At 45.8% G+C, this 15,468-nt stretch overlaps 1 protein-coding gene across 1 annotated transcript in view; it reads right to left on the bottom strand.

Annotated features, from left to right (window-relative positions):
- The window catches only part of UGCG (UDP-glucose ceramide glucosyltransferase), a 43,890-nt gene extending 31,436 nt beyond the window's left edge, over positions 1–12,454 (bottom strand). Inside the window, exons 1-2 of the mRNA XM_044271165.1 lie at positions 12,105–12,454; positions 4,058–4,199 (exon numbers count right to left, since the gene is read on the bottom strand). Coding sequence (XP_044127100.1) covers positions 4,058–4,199; positions 12,105–12,202 — 240 coding nt within the window. The 5' untranslated portion in view covers positions 12,203–12,454. The remainder of the gene's footprint in view (positions 1–4,057; positions 4,200–12,104) is intronic.
- Positions 12,455–15,468: the final 3,014 nt, after the last annotated feature.

Consider the following 15,468-nt stretch of genomic DNA (forward strand, 5'->3'; position numbering starts at 1 on the left):
AATCAATGACTGATCAGAGCTGGTGATCGGCGGGACTTTTACATAGGGCAATTATCAGAAATAAGGAACACCCCTTCCCAATAATAGCCCAGCCTAAAGGGGACTTTATGCGGTATCCATGTAAACATTAAAGACAGTCTTCCAAACTGTTTCTCATGAAACAAAATCTGCTCCTCACAGGAAACATGGCCTGAGGCCAACACTACACTGTTTAGCGCACAATTTTAGAGTCCATTCACACGTCTGTATGCGTTTTGCGGATCCACAAAAACACAGACACCGGCAATGTGAGTTTTGCATTTTGCAGACCGCACATCGCCGGCACTCTCATAAAAAAAATGCCTTTTCTTGTCCGCAATTGCGGACAAGAATAGGACAGGTTCGATTTTCTTTGCAGAATTGAAGTGCGGATCCGCGGATGCGGCCTGCACATTCTGGCCCCATTGAAAATGAATGGGTCCGCACCTGTTCCGCAAAATTGTTGAACAGATGCGAACCCATTTTGCGGACGTGTGAATGGACCCTTAGATGGTACGTGCTGGGATTTCGTTTTTCTTTATCTACTTAATTGAACCGTTACTGCAGTGTGCACAAGTTCTGCTGGCGCCAATTTTTATTTCCTCACCCCTCCTAGATCAGCTGCCCTACATACTCTGCAAGTATGATTGGATTCTACAGTAGACATCCTTTATTTTCATTATTCATCAGACATCTCCAGGACATGCCACCTCAGCACAGCAACACTTCCTAAGTAATCCAAGAGCATGAAGGTAGCAGAGAGTGGTGCCATGACGGGGGAGATGCAGGATAAAAAAACAGAACTGCTCAAATGCTCTGTTATTCACCTCTAAAGGGTTACTTTACAACAGTACTGTATCTGTGCAAAAAAAATTTAAAATAGCTTCCTGCACAGACATGTCAACCAACTCCTGTACTGATGTGTGAACTGGCCATAAGCAGTCAGCTATGATATGAGCTTGAATCAGGAAGGAGGTTGCTAGAACGAGGAGAGAGCTCTGTTCTCCTCGCTGTACGACAGGGGTAGGCAACCTCCGGCACTCCAGCTGTTGTGAAACTACAACTCCCAGCATGCATACTTGCTCTATTCTTCTCAGAACTCCGATAGAAATGAATGGAGCATGCTGGTAATTGTAGTTGGAGTGCTGAAGGTTGCTGACCCCTGCTGTAGGAGATAGACCCATATGGGAGACATTTCTCAAAACTGGTGTAAAGGAAAACTGGCTTAGTTGCCCATAGCAACCAATCAGATTTCATCTTTAATTTTTTAGAGCTCCTTTGGAAAAGCTTTCCCTTACACCAGTTTTGATAAATGTCCCCCCTGGCTTTTTACGGAGTCAGTTTCTAGCGATCAGTGGGGGTCCAAGCGCTCAGACCCCCATCGATAAAAACCTTTGATACATTGCAATGACATATCTATAGTTTTGTGAAAGCTCAGGTGACCCTTCAAATATCTTTGAGAAGCAGAACGATGGGCTGTTTTTGCTTATGGTCACACAATGACACTTTTTATGACAGGCGATCTTGGTAAATGAGGCCCGCCATAGTACATTACATCAAGGCTTGACCCTGCTTTCACACCTGAGCGTTTCTCAAACGCGCGTCTTACGCGCGTTTTTATGCGCGTTTTTTGTAATAGTAAACGCGCGTTTGTGTGATTGACTGCAGTGTCCTATGGCCACAAACGCGCGTCAAAACGCCCCAAAGAAGTTCAAGTACTTGATTATGCGTCGGGCGTTTTACAGCGCGATCGTACGCGCTGTAAAACGCCCAGGTGAGAACCATTCCCATAGGGAAGCATTGGTTTTCATGTGTTGAGCGTTTTACAGCGCGTTTGAACGCGCTGTAAAACGCTCAGGTGTGAACTTAGGGTTATTCACACTGGTGTTTAGCGCTACATTTTTTGTCATTTAGTTTTACTTAAAAAAAAAAAAAACCACTTAACATCACTGATTTCAACAGGACGTTTATACAGTATCGCTCAAATACAGTAAATGCGTTTACAGTAGACTACAGTTTTTCTGCCCTCGGCTAGATCAGATTTTGGCAGAGCAGACGGACAATAAATGGCTTTCTGGGTACAGAGGCAGTATTGTTAGGCTAAGGATTGGCCAGAATATTTACCTGCTCAAAAAACTTAAAATGTTTGCAGTGCAAGCATTATTATATATTAAGTAGACCCAGTACTATGAGAAAGGGGTTCTGTGTCCCACGTTTCATTAGAGTGGTGGTCGAGCTTCTGCACTGTCCCTCCATTCAAACTCTGTGAGCTGCTGGAGATGGCCAAGTACAGAGCTGTCTCCTTCAGGGCTATTGGACACAGGCGTAGTTTCAGTCTGCGTCCGATCCGCATGTGGACTCATTCATCTAAATGGGGCCGCAAAAGATACAGGCAGCACACCCATGTGCAGTCCGTATCCATAAGTCCACGACCCCGCAACAAAAATAAAACAAAAAAAAAAAAATATAGAACATTTTCTATTCTTGTCCGTTTTGCAGGAGTCAAAAAGATTTCGGCATGCACTCGGCCGGTATCAGTGTTTTGAGGATCCGTGATTGGCGGACCGCAAAACACTTACGGCCGTGTGCATGAGCCCTCAGTCCCATAGAGTTGAGTGAAGTGACAATGTGCATGCTCAACTGCTGTTCCACTTAAACAGATAAACAACCCCCCTCCCCCACTCTTGTGATCCGTGAGGGTCCACGCAGTAAAGGGGATAAGCTATTATTGGAACACCTCTTTATCTGCAGTACATATATGGCAAATGGCCGGACTTTACAGATAGTTACCAAATGCCTGGTGCCTTGCACCGGCAGAGTTCGTGATCAGCGTTATCAATTGTGACCACGGCATCTCAATGGTCAAATACAGGGAGAGCTGTGCTCTTGCTGTCTGAACGTCTCCCACATGGTGAGATTGCGGGAGTGGTCTAGTTGCTATGGCAGCCTCGGGCCTTCTGAAGGCTCAGAGGCCTGCCATTTCCTGCTTGTGGCAGAGCTTAAAGGGAACCTGTCACCGGGATTTTGTGTATAGAGCTGAGGACATGGGTTGCTAGATGGCCGCTAGCACATCCGCAATATCCAGTCCCCATAGCTCTGTGTGCTTTTATTGTGTAAAAAAAACCTGATTTGATACATATGCAAATTACCCTGAGATGAGTCCTGTATGTGAGAGGAGTCAGGGACAGGACTCATCTCAGGTTAATTTGCATATGTATCAAATCAGGTTTTTTTTACACAATAAAAGCACACACAGCTATGGGGACTGGGTATTGCGGATGTGCTAGCGGTCATCTAGCAACCCATGTCCTCAGCTCTATACACAAAATCCCGGTGACAGGTTCCCTTTAATAGGAAGTTAGTGATTCTTCAGACTACTACTATCAGATGATCGCATATTAAAATCCCCTGGGGATTAAGCAATAGCAAGTGGTGCAATTAGTAGGTACAACTTGTCCTGCAAAAATAAAGCCCTCATTTGGCTATTTGAACAGAAAAATAAAAAAGTTATGGCTCCTGGAAGGCAGGGAGTGAAAAATGAAGGCGCCAAGAAGGGCATAACCGACTAAATATGTAGAAAGTGTTGTGTTAACAATACTCCTTTACTAGATGCTTTTAAGTATAAGGGCAATTATCTCCAGAACACACTTCTTGGCTCTTAATGGTCAAGGAGGAAACGCAAAAGAGACTAGAAGCCAAATGACGGAGGTAAAAGGGAAGAATGTACACCAAGTCATAAAGAAAGTACTTAAAGGGACACGGACAGGCCCAATTAGCATATTTAGGTATATATACACGTGAGTACAGGTCTGTGATGAAACGCCGCCCCTTGGGCAGATTGGTGACCGGACAAGCAGGTTATATAACTTTATATTTTGGTACTTATAAGGTGGACAGGGGGGATACTTAGATCATTTTAATAGACTTTATAAGACCTGTACTCACGTATATATACCTAAATATGCTAATTGGGCCTGTCAGTGTCCCTTTAAGGTAACCCTTCTTTTGGCATTCTATCAAGAAAAGATTGTGCACCTACCTTTGGATAGTCTAATTCAAAGAACGTTTCTAAATTGTTGATTAGATTAGTATCAACCCCCTTTAGTGGTTTAAGAAGTGAAACGCCAGGAAGCTTGCTGTAAGGCTGCTTGTCGGATGCTTTCTTGTTGAGGTGGAGCCGCCTGCAATGAAAATGAAATATGCATTATTTATGGACATGGTCAAGCTTCACCCCCCTCTACCCTTAAGAAGGGCCCAATGCACAGTGCTCAGCCGCATGAGCGATACTAAATACAGACCACAAGACACTATCAGTACATAGTTACAATACAAGACAATCACGACTAGACACATTTTTGGTCAAAGATGACACCACTCCTACAAAGTGATAGAAGTCCTAATCAACAGGGATGACACAATGAGAGGTTACTATTTTGATGGGATAGAGGTGCAACACACACGAATAAGTTACTAGTCCTGCAACTACAAGGATATAGTAAGCATACGTTGCATGACAAGTCCATTTTTACCACAGAACATACAAGGTAATGAACTTTAAAGGGTTGAGCCATCTGGGACATTGATGGCATGTCGCTAGGATATGCCAGATAGATGCAGGTCCCAGAGGTGGGACCCGCACCTATCAAGAGAATGGGGCCCCTAAAGTGTTTGGCTACTTTGGGAAATCCTATAGCAGTGAACGGAGAGCACATGGTGGGAGCAACGCCACCTCTCCATTTATCGCTATGGGACTGCCAAAAATAGCTGGCTCAGCTATTTTCAGAACTTCCACAGTGGTGAAAGGAGGGTGGCTGTGCATGCGCAGCTGCTCCTGTTCAAATCAGGGAGATAGGTGCAGATCCCACTCCTATCTGAGACTGATGGCATATCCTAACAGAGTCCCAGAGTTTCCTGTGAATATATTATGCACTATGGAGATTTTCCACTGAGTTTTAGGTGTTCCACCTTATGAATCACCATTGTTATACTTAATTATATACATTACCAGGACGCAAATACCTTCACAGGTCAGAAACCTCCGGCAGCACGCATGCACTAGTGTCAGCGAGGATATGGCAGGCTGTTCACCCGCCGGAACAGCCTGCCGCTAATGTGAAAGCAGCCTAAGTGCATAGACCATTAATGTTAGATATGGTATAACAAGAGCATGGGTCATTAACGGATACCACTGAGTGGATGGACCATCACGCAGAAATCAATCTGTAAGCTACAGCTCATTAATGGCCTTCATTTGGAGTGGACTGCACACTTCAGCGGTAGTTTATCACCTTCTAAGACTTCAAGTCTGGCTGTCATTTGCTCCCATTGCCCTTGGAGACCCACCAGGACTTCTCTGATACATCCACACATGTCATTTGCGGGGAAAAATAAAATGTTGCAGTGTATTTAAAATCTGCACCAAAGGTCGTTTATTTATTTATTTTGTTCTCACCAACTTCGCTGGTACTGAAATGCACTACAGATTTACTGCATGCAAATCTGCTGCGGATGCACCTTAAGTGGTCAAACATACGACTTAATAAAAATAAAGTACACTACGGATCTGAAGGTTCTTCTGTTCATGAATGTCTCCCAAGGCCATGTTCAGAAGGGGAAGTTCTTTTGCAGATTGTGGGTGCAGGTTTTGTACTGAAACCTTGCAACAAAGTATTGTCCAATGCAAGTGATTGAAGTCTTACAAAGTCCCATTTATTCATGGAGGAGGGGGGGGGGGGGGGGGGGGACGACAAAAAACACACAGCTCAGATTTTAGGGCACGTGGCACCATTTTAATGCTGTTTCACCAGAAATGTTCTACTGCATCTGAACATGCTCTTTCATTTAGATAATAATGATCCTAGTTGTCACTTGTAGATCACACCCATTGACAAAAAACAGGCACCCAAATAGAAATGTGGGATTACTGCAAAACTTGGCATAAGTTACGTCACAGGCAGATAGGTAATTGGTTACAGGTGTGGTCCCGATTAGGCACTGGGTCTCGTCACCATGGGGCGTAGAGTGTTTACCCCGCTGCCCTGCAAAAAGGCTCTAAGAGGCTACTTTTGGGTAGCGTACCTCTTGGTGAGACATCTGACTGCTAGACATGGCTTTACGAGGCCCTCAGACATTTTGCCCATTTGACAGACTTTGAGAGGGGGTGCATCGTTGGACTGAGAGGGGCAGAAAAGTCATTTCGACAAACTGCCTGCCATTTAGACCTTTCTGACCTATGAATGAAGGGCGGCAGCGTATGCGCGGTGTGCCCTGCGGCACTTTGTGGGCTTCTTTCTAAGTATAGGTGCAGGTACCAGAGGTGGGACCCGCACCAATCAGATATTGGGGGGGCATATCCTAGCCACAAGCCCCCAATGACCAATGTGGATTAACCCTTCAGGGCCCCACTTCCTTTACGCTTCATTCCCAACAATCGCTTGCTAAATTGTTCAGTATAAAGGGGCCTTTTTACTGCAGTGTATGTTTGCTTATGCGCCAGAGACGCTCACTAAAAAAAAAAAAAAAAAAAATACCAAATGGCACATGGCATTTTACTAAGTTAGCTCAAAGGCAGAAAAATACAGTCGTGTGCATTAAAGGGAACCTGTCACCGGGATTTTGTGTATAGAGCTGAGGACACGGATTGCTAGATGGCCGCTAGCACATCTGCAATACCAAGTCCCCATAGCTCTGTGTGCTTTTATTGTGTAAAAAAACGATTCGATACATATGCAAATTAACCTGAGATGAGTCCTGTACGTGAGATGAGTCAGGGACAGGACTCATCTCAGGTTAATTTGCATATGTATCAAATCGTTTTTTTTACACAATAAAAGCACACAGAGCTATGGGGACTGGGTATTGCGGATGTGCTAGCAGCCATCTAGCAACCCATGTCCTCAGCTATATACCCAAAATCCCGGTGACAGGTTCCCTTTAAGGCCTTGGTTAGTAGATTCAAGTTGCTCGTTACTTTTGATTTTACGCATAGGAAACCAAAAATAAATAAAACATGGCTTGTGGTGCATGGCAACCAATAACCGCTCAGCTCTGTGGTAAAGGGAAAGCAGCCGTGTGATTGGTTGCTGGGCGAAACAAGGAATGTTTCGATAAATGAGGTCCACAGGGACCAGATTTTAGCTATAGTTAAATGGTAAAAGAGCCAACAGAACCTGAAATGTTATCAAGTACAGGTCCTTCTCAAAAAATGTGCATATTGTGATAAAGTTCATTATTTTCTGTAATGTACTGATAAACATTAGACTTTCATATATTTTAGATTCATTACACACCAACTGAAGTAGTTCAAGCCTTTTATTGTTTTAATATTGATGATTTTGGCATACAGCTCATGAAAACCCAAAATTCCTATCTCAAAAAATTAGCATATCATGAAAAGGTTCTCTAAACGAGCTATTAACCTAATCATCTGAATCAACTAATTAACTCTAAACACCTGCAAAAGATTCCTGAGGCTTTTAAAAACTCCCAGCCTGGTTCATTACTCAAAACCGCAATCATGGGTAAGACTGCCGACCTGACTGCTGTCCAGAAGGCCATCATTGACACCCTCAAGCAAGAGGGTAAGACACAAAGAAATTTCTGAAGGAATAGGCTGTTCCCAGCGTGCTGTATCAAGGCACCTCAGTGGGAAGTCTGTGGGAAGGAAAAAGTGTGGCAGAAAACGCTGCACAACGAGAAGAGGTGACCGGATCCTGAGGAAGATTGTGGAGAAGGACCGATTCCAGACCTTGGGGGACCTGCGGAAGCAGTGGACTGAGTCTGGAGTAGAAGCATCCAGAGCCACCGTGTGCAGGCGTGTGCAGGAAATGGGCTACAGGTGCCGCATTCCCCAGGTCAAGCCACTTTTGAACCAGAAACAGCGGCAGAAGCGCCTGACCTGGGCTACAGAGAAGCAGCACTGGACTGTTGCATGTCATTCGGAAATCAAGGTGCCAGAGTCTGTAGGAAGACTGGGGAGAGGGAAATGCCAAAATGCCTGAAGTCCAGTGTCAAGTACCCACAGTCAGTGATGGTCTGGGGTGCCATGTCAGCTGCTGGTGTTGGTCCACTGTGTTTTATCAAGGGCAGGGTCAATGCAGCTAGCTATCAGGAGATTTTGGAGCACGTCATGCTTCCATCTGCTGAAAAGCTTTATGGAGATGAAGATTTTATTTTTCAGCACGACCTGGCACCTGCTCACAGTGCCAAAACCACTGGTAAATGGTTTACTGGCCATGGTATTACTGTGCTCAATTGGCCTGCCAACTCTCCTGACCTGAACCCCATAGAGAATCTGTGGGATATTGGGAAGAGAAAGTTGAGAGACGCAAGACCCAACACTCTGGATGAGCTTAAGGCCGCTATCGAAGCATCCTGTGCCTCCATAACACCTCAGCAGTGCCACAGGCTGATTGCCTCCATGCCACGCCGCATTGAAGCAGTCACTTCTGCAAAAGGATTCCCCACCAAGTATTGAGTGCATAACTGAACATAATTATTTGAAGGTTGACTTTTTTTGTATTAAAAACACTTTTCTTTTATTGGTCGGATGAAATATGCTAATTATGTTAGATAGGAAATTTGGGTTTTCATGAGCTGTATGCCAAAATCATCAATATTAAAACAATAAAAGGCTTGAACTACTTCAGTTGGTGTGTAATGAATCTAAAATATATGAAAGTCTAATGTTTATCAGTACATTACAGAAAATAATGAACTTTATCACAATATGCTAATTTTTTTTGAAGGACCTGTACATTTTTCTACTGCTTTTAGTGAATTTTTTTTTCAATAGGGTCTTCAAAATTAGGCAAAGGCAAGTATCTTTCGGCTAAAAACACTGCTAAATATATCGTTGTTATATGACTGAGAATAACAACTCGATAAAAAGTTTCCCATGCTTACATGGCAGCTTTGCTCCTGCTACGTAAACACTACAAGTCTCATGTGTGGTGGTGCATGCAAGATGCTGATTAATCAGACAAGCGATACCAAGGGGAAACCAATGAGCTGGAACAAAGCACTTTTTAAGGACACTGTAGAGGCAGCATTTACAGAGTGCAGTCAGCACATGCTTCCTGTCTGGACCATATCCGAAATCTGTGGTGCTCCGTGTCCAAGACGAACAGTCAGTCAGAAGAAGCCGTTCTACAAGGCTGCAGCTTAAAGGGGAAGCGGTGAGACCTTACATACACAACCGAATGACGCAAGGATTGTCATCCAATTCATTCAGAAACCCTTCTCTGCCAAAATAGCAAAGTGACATGGTTAATCCCATTAATTAACTGCTGCTGATCCCTGGAGAACCTAGCAAGTCCTGGGTGACCTGAACAGCTGGGCCTTGTGGCCTCCCTTGCTAACAGGTGAAAGCCTTTTACATCACAGCCGTCCTTGGATACTGCTGACAATACCACAGGAGCGGCCTGTCTAAATTACATTAGCTTGATGGCTCCTTGGTAACCAGGCCCTAATTAGGTACCATGACAATACACCAGAGACCTATCCTGTGACCACATACAAATGGTGCCTGAGATCTTCAGAACATACAGAAAGGCCCTTTTTCTTCCATGACCCACTCTCCTCATACGAGGAGAACCTCCTTAATCAAAAAATACATATGGGAGAACAAAATCTCCTGACTGAATAAAAATCACCAGTAAACAGAGGTCACAAAGACGCCTGTGTAAGCATCAGACGCCTGTACAGGCAATTTTTCTCTCTAAAAAAGTGCAATGTGTATTAATACGCATTAGGGTCAATTCACACGTCCGTATGTGTTTTACGGATCCGCAAGACACGGACACGGGCAATGTGCACATCGCCGGCACTCTCATAGAAAAAGCCTTTTCTTGTCCGCGGACAAGAATAGGACATGTTCTATTTTTTTTGCGGATCCACAAATGCGGATAGCACATTCCTGCCCCATTGAAAATGAATGGGTCCGCACCTGTTCCGCAAAATTGCGGAATGGATGCGGACCCATTTTGCGGACGTGTGAATGGACCATAAGACTTTTCCTGCCATTGATGAGCACAGGGCGTACTGGGAACGGCACAAGCAGCACGGTAATACTGCTGGTACCAGAAACATCCAATAACAAATCTCCTGACAGTAGAGGGCTTTATTTGTAAGGAGGACACTGATTGGTCAGTTTGGGTGCAATGCCCAACCATATGGCGCAACGCTCTGAGACTGAAGTGTAGGGAGACTTGTGCAGCCGCCCCACTAAGTGATATCTGCCATGGCGGGGGGGGGGGGGGGGGGAGTTGAAGAAATGAAAAGAGAGATGGATCCCACCAAAATCGACTGCCATGCTTCTAAGGGCTCACACACACGAATGTCTGCTGCATGTTCCGTGCATCGGGGAGCGCAAATTGCATGGGCACCATCCGTGTGGCCTGCGCTGACGGATGCATACACATTCAACTTGAATGGATCCACACTGCAAGAAAAAAAAAAAAAGAAATTGGAGCGTGTTCTATGTTTTTGAGATGTGGAGGCATGGAGTAACGGCTCTGTAGGGCTTCCGTGGCCTTCTGCTCCGTATCTTCCAGAATCACCTAAATGGGACCACATCTGTGATATGGTGCGCACAGTCGGGGCCCTATATTGGGGACCCACTGTTTGCAGGCCGCAACAGGGGCACAGCCGCTACACGCTGTTGTGTTTGAGCCCTAATATCTCGATTGCAGAAAGCAGAGTGCCAACATTTCCTGCACACCTGAGTCCGCCTAGTAACACAGCGGTGCATCCACTGCCCTCGTATGGCTACATATCTAGCAGGGTCTGGTAAGGCTGGATGACAACCCACGCAGTAGCTCTGAGGGCCATGGTAGGATCATGGTGATGCCAGTATCCCTGGGACAAAATTACAAGACAGCAGTGGCTCTAGTTTTACAACCAGTACAGTCTGTTTTCCTTTAAGACGCAGTTTTTACATAAACTTCTGATTATTTGGGTGGCTTTTCTGCTCTGCGCGACAGTCGTCCTGAACATGAAAATGACCGAGATGTATGTGGCAAGGTCACGGCGAGGGGAAGGAAGGCAATCATGTTAAACCAAGGGCGGGCACGCTCAAAACTTGGAGAAATGACCCAAGTCCGTCAAGAGACAGTGTCAGACTGATGTGTGAACTGACCCCAAAGGCAGGAACAGCATCTCTACACGGATCTATCAACACAACAGCAGAAAAGCAGGAAGAGGCAATGAAAGCATCACCTGGGTCATACCCTTTACGTGTGCCATGCCAGTACTCGCCTCTGCCAACACACATGACCTGCGGAACAGGACAAAGTTCAATGATCTTATCGTAGTCACTATCACAGATTCACTGAGCAAAAGTTACTGCCGAGGACGATAATGAGCAAAAGCGGGGCAGTCAGCAGTTCACCCCACAGAGTTCACACTGCACCAAACACACATCTGGTGCACAGAACGTGGGGGAACGCTTATCCTCAGCAACGAGGACGGAAAACACAATTTCTTCTCTATAGAGGTCACAGCCACTGCAGGATAGTAGACTGACATCCGCAAATCAGGACAGTCATCCTTACGTGTATAATGTATGAGTGGTGTGTGATGAGCCGGTGGACACACGCCAGATATTATGGAGCCCGTAAGAAGGAGGGGGTTGGAGAACTACCGATCCATGTAGCCCAGAACTATCCCTCTACCCATACCCTACCTATCCCTTTACCCGAAAGCTACTCCCCCCAGAGCTATTCATCCAACCCATATCTATATATTAGGGTAATAAATGGAGATGGGAGGCTGGGTGAAAATGCCTGGACCCTGCTGCTTGGGCAGACACTTGAAATGTCAATAGCAGCAGCATGACAGCAAGAAAAGGCCCCCTCCCCCTTCCTAGAAGGGCTTCTTCTTCTTCCTCCTGCCATTCTAAAATAATCCATACCATTTAGAGCAGCTGCATGTCATGTGCACAGCAGGAGCTGCCACAGATAGCGTGTAACCTACATGTATGCAGAGGGTGGGTGTGGGGCGTTCACACACAGCGGTTTCCATGTGAGGGCTACCTGAGCGGTATGCAGGGGTGCTAGGAGGCCTGGGAGCAGAGGCACGGTACTTACGTGTAGATGATGGATAAGAAATGCATGAACCACAGGACGAAGAAAAGGACGACGCCGAAGATGGCGAGACCTTGTAGGGCCAGCTCCAGGACGGCCATAACAACCAGCGAATATATCCTCCTGCTTCTTTCTCTGTATGACGGGCGAGGGTCAGTACAGTGTCACCCCACACCACATGGAGTCAGTGCCTGGAAGAGGGGGCGACAAGAGCTTGTGCCTTCACTTCATTGAATGGCCCTCTCCTGGGCGGGGGTCTGTGGCTCTAACAAGACGATGTGCTCCGTGTGACAACCCACACTGATAACTGACACCGCCGCCGGAGCTGCACTCCAGCAATACCACCCTTCTCTGCCAAGCACCTAACCACGCCTCCTCTGTCGCCACGCCCACCCCATGACCGGCTCGTTCACTCACTCAGCGCCACCGTCCCTGGTGTCCTGCTCCCAGCTGACACGCCCCCGCCAGTAGCACCGTGACCACGCCCTTCGATAGAACCCCCCTCGTTGTAGATAGCAGGTGGGCGGGGTTATCACGGCGGACTTACAAACCTTAGTGAAACTATCGGTTAGGCGCAGTGAGGTCATGAGAGGGGCGGAGCCGGAAAGTGTGTGTGGAACGTGTCTGGATGGAGACGGTGTCGTCATCGTGCTAGGGGCAAATGCTGAGGTGGTTGCTGGTCCTGTGGTCGCATGACGGGAAAGTCTGGTTGAACTTGACCAGAAGCGCATTGTGTTACAGCAGTGGAGATGCACGTACATAAGCGTACCCCATACACGTATACAGCATAGGTGCGCTCCCTCTTCATGAACCTTTAACCCCTCAAGAACCGAGCATATCTTGGTTGTTTTTTCCCACATGATCCCATCACAACTATCTATATTTGAGCTTGTTGGTAGAACGAGTTGTGTTTTCCAGATGCTCCAAGGAGCAGCAGCTATCAGGAAGGAAGTGGTCCTTAATCCTGATAGCTGCTGGTTAAAGGGGTTGTCCAGGCCTTTACTATTGATGACCTAGCCTCAAGATAGGTCATCAATATCAGATTGGCAGGGGTCCAGCACCTTGCCGAACAGGAAGAGAGACGGCACATGCGCACTGCGCTCACCGTCTCCTCATACAGCTGATATTGAACCCCCGCCTATCCTGAGGATAGGTCATCAATAGTAAAAGCCTGGACACAACCCCCTTAAGTGGAGGTGAATCTCTGCATTTGCATGCTATGGTCATCTCCACAGTACAAGAACGAGCGATCACTAATGCCATTGCTTGTGCCCATACAGAAGCCATCTGCTGCCCAGAAATAGTGATTGAGGTGTCCGCACCGCAGATCCTTTCACCCAAGGATCCAGCATATTGCTCATTCATCAGGTGATCTGTGGCACCTTTAGGCTAGTTTCACATCTGCAGCACCCATTCCGGCAGAGAACAGCCTGTTGGATTTCTCCGGATCCAGCACTGGTAAATGTTACCAAAATTCCTGTCAGCCCCATTAACTATAATGTGGTCCGAGGCAAAAATACAGACAATTGGCTGGATGGAGAACCCCTTTAAGGCAGGTTAAGATACTCCGATCCAAGAGTCGATTGTCGGGAAGGAACAGTTCCTTTCCAGACAGTCGGCTGCTTGTTCAGTAAAAGAGACCGCTGCATTTCCATGCAGCGATCACCTCCACAGTATGAGGACAAGGGATGGCTATTGCGATCGCTCGTCCCCCATACAGAATCATTGTTTCTGGGCAGCAGATCATTGTTTAGACCACACAATCTGCTGATATGAAATGATAATTGGCGTGCCACAGGATCACCGAATGAACAAGCGTTTCGCTCATTAATCGGAGATCAGGTGATCGGCACCACATTTAGATGGACATATTGTCAGGAATGAGTGTTTGCAGGAACGTTCATTCTCGATAGTCTGCCCGACAATCGGGCCATGTAAACCCACCTTTACACAGGCAGATTATTGGAACCTTGTAAATCCAGCTTTACTCTTTAGGGGAGAAATAAAAATAAAAAATTCTACCATGTTTTTGTGTAATAAATTTTGCGCAACGCACTGCACAGCATAAACAACACAATGCCAGAATTCTGTGAATTGGTATAATGCTTGTGCACAACCAGCAAGGTTTTCCAAGGAACGTCTCCGCAAGATTGCAACACTTCCTTAGTCTGCCTGGTCCCAGATTTATCACCAATCAAACATCTATGGGACCAGCTGGGACACCAGCTTCAGCAGCCAACAAATGTGCAGGATCTACAGAACCTGTATGTCTCCATGATCAACCGTGTCTTATATTGTATTCAGTCTAGAGGAAGGCCAACAGGGCACTAGAGTCTCCTTTCACTTGTAGTTTGCCCCAGTAAACTTATCCTTTCACTGTAATGCCTCTCTGCTGGCCAGGACCTCAGGAGTGAGCATAGTCCGTGCTTTTTCCTATATTGTGCGAGCAGGGCCACCGCTCCTGGATTGCAGGGTGGCCATAACCCATATAAATGAGCAGTGTATAATGTGGTGGAAAAATTAATTCAGCAAAGGAAGCAATATGGATAATAATATTTTAGTCAGTGCCTATAAACCACAACCCCCCAAAGGGTTCACAATATACTGGGAAAACTACAACTCTGAGCCAGGTCTGAATGTCTGCAGCTAACACGATATGCCTGTAGTTTCCCCCAAAACTCGATGAAGAGAAACATCTATCTTCTACCGATATCATCTGTCTAGTTCATATCTATTTTCTATCTACTAACTATATCTTTTCAATCTCATATATACACTGCAAACAAAAAGGTTGGGATATTTGACTTTTGGGTGAAATTTATAGAAACCATAAAAAGTTTACGCCACAGTGATATTATATAATGCAAGTAGGGCATTTAATTTAAGCATGCAATAGGGATTTCCTCATCTCAAACAACTAATTGAAACAAAAGCCAACAACAGTGGTAGGTATACCCCCACAAAAATTTCAATTATCTCAATAACTTGTCATGTGGCCTTGAGCATCAATTACAGCTTGACAAAGACGTCTCATTCTGTTCACAAGTCAACTTATTTTCTGCTGAGGCATGGCATCCTACTCTTCTTAAAGGGCGGCCCTCAAGTCATTGAGGTTCTGGGGTACAGGGTTAAGAGCCTCTACCCAGCAAATCAGCTGATCCCATTGGTTTTTAATGGAATTCAGGTCTGGAGAAAGTGCAGGCCACTCCATTTGAGGCACCCCAGTCTCCAGCAGCTGTTCCCTAATTATGAGACCTTGATGAGCTGGTGCATTGTCGTCCATGAAGATGAAATTAGGCCTGTGTTGTTCATGCAGAGGCACAATGACTAGATTCATGATGTTCTAGTAGTGTGAGCTTGGCACTGT

This window comes from Bufo gargarizans, chromosome 1, assembly GCF_014858855.1.
Source record: "Bufo gargarizans isolate SCDJY-AF-19 chromosome 1, ASM1485885v1, whole genome shotgun sequence".
NCBI classification, from domain to species: domain Eukaryota; kingdom Metazoa; phylum Chordata; class Amphibia; order Anura; family Bufonidae; genus Bufo; species Bufo gargarizans.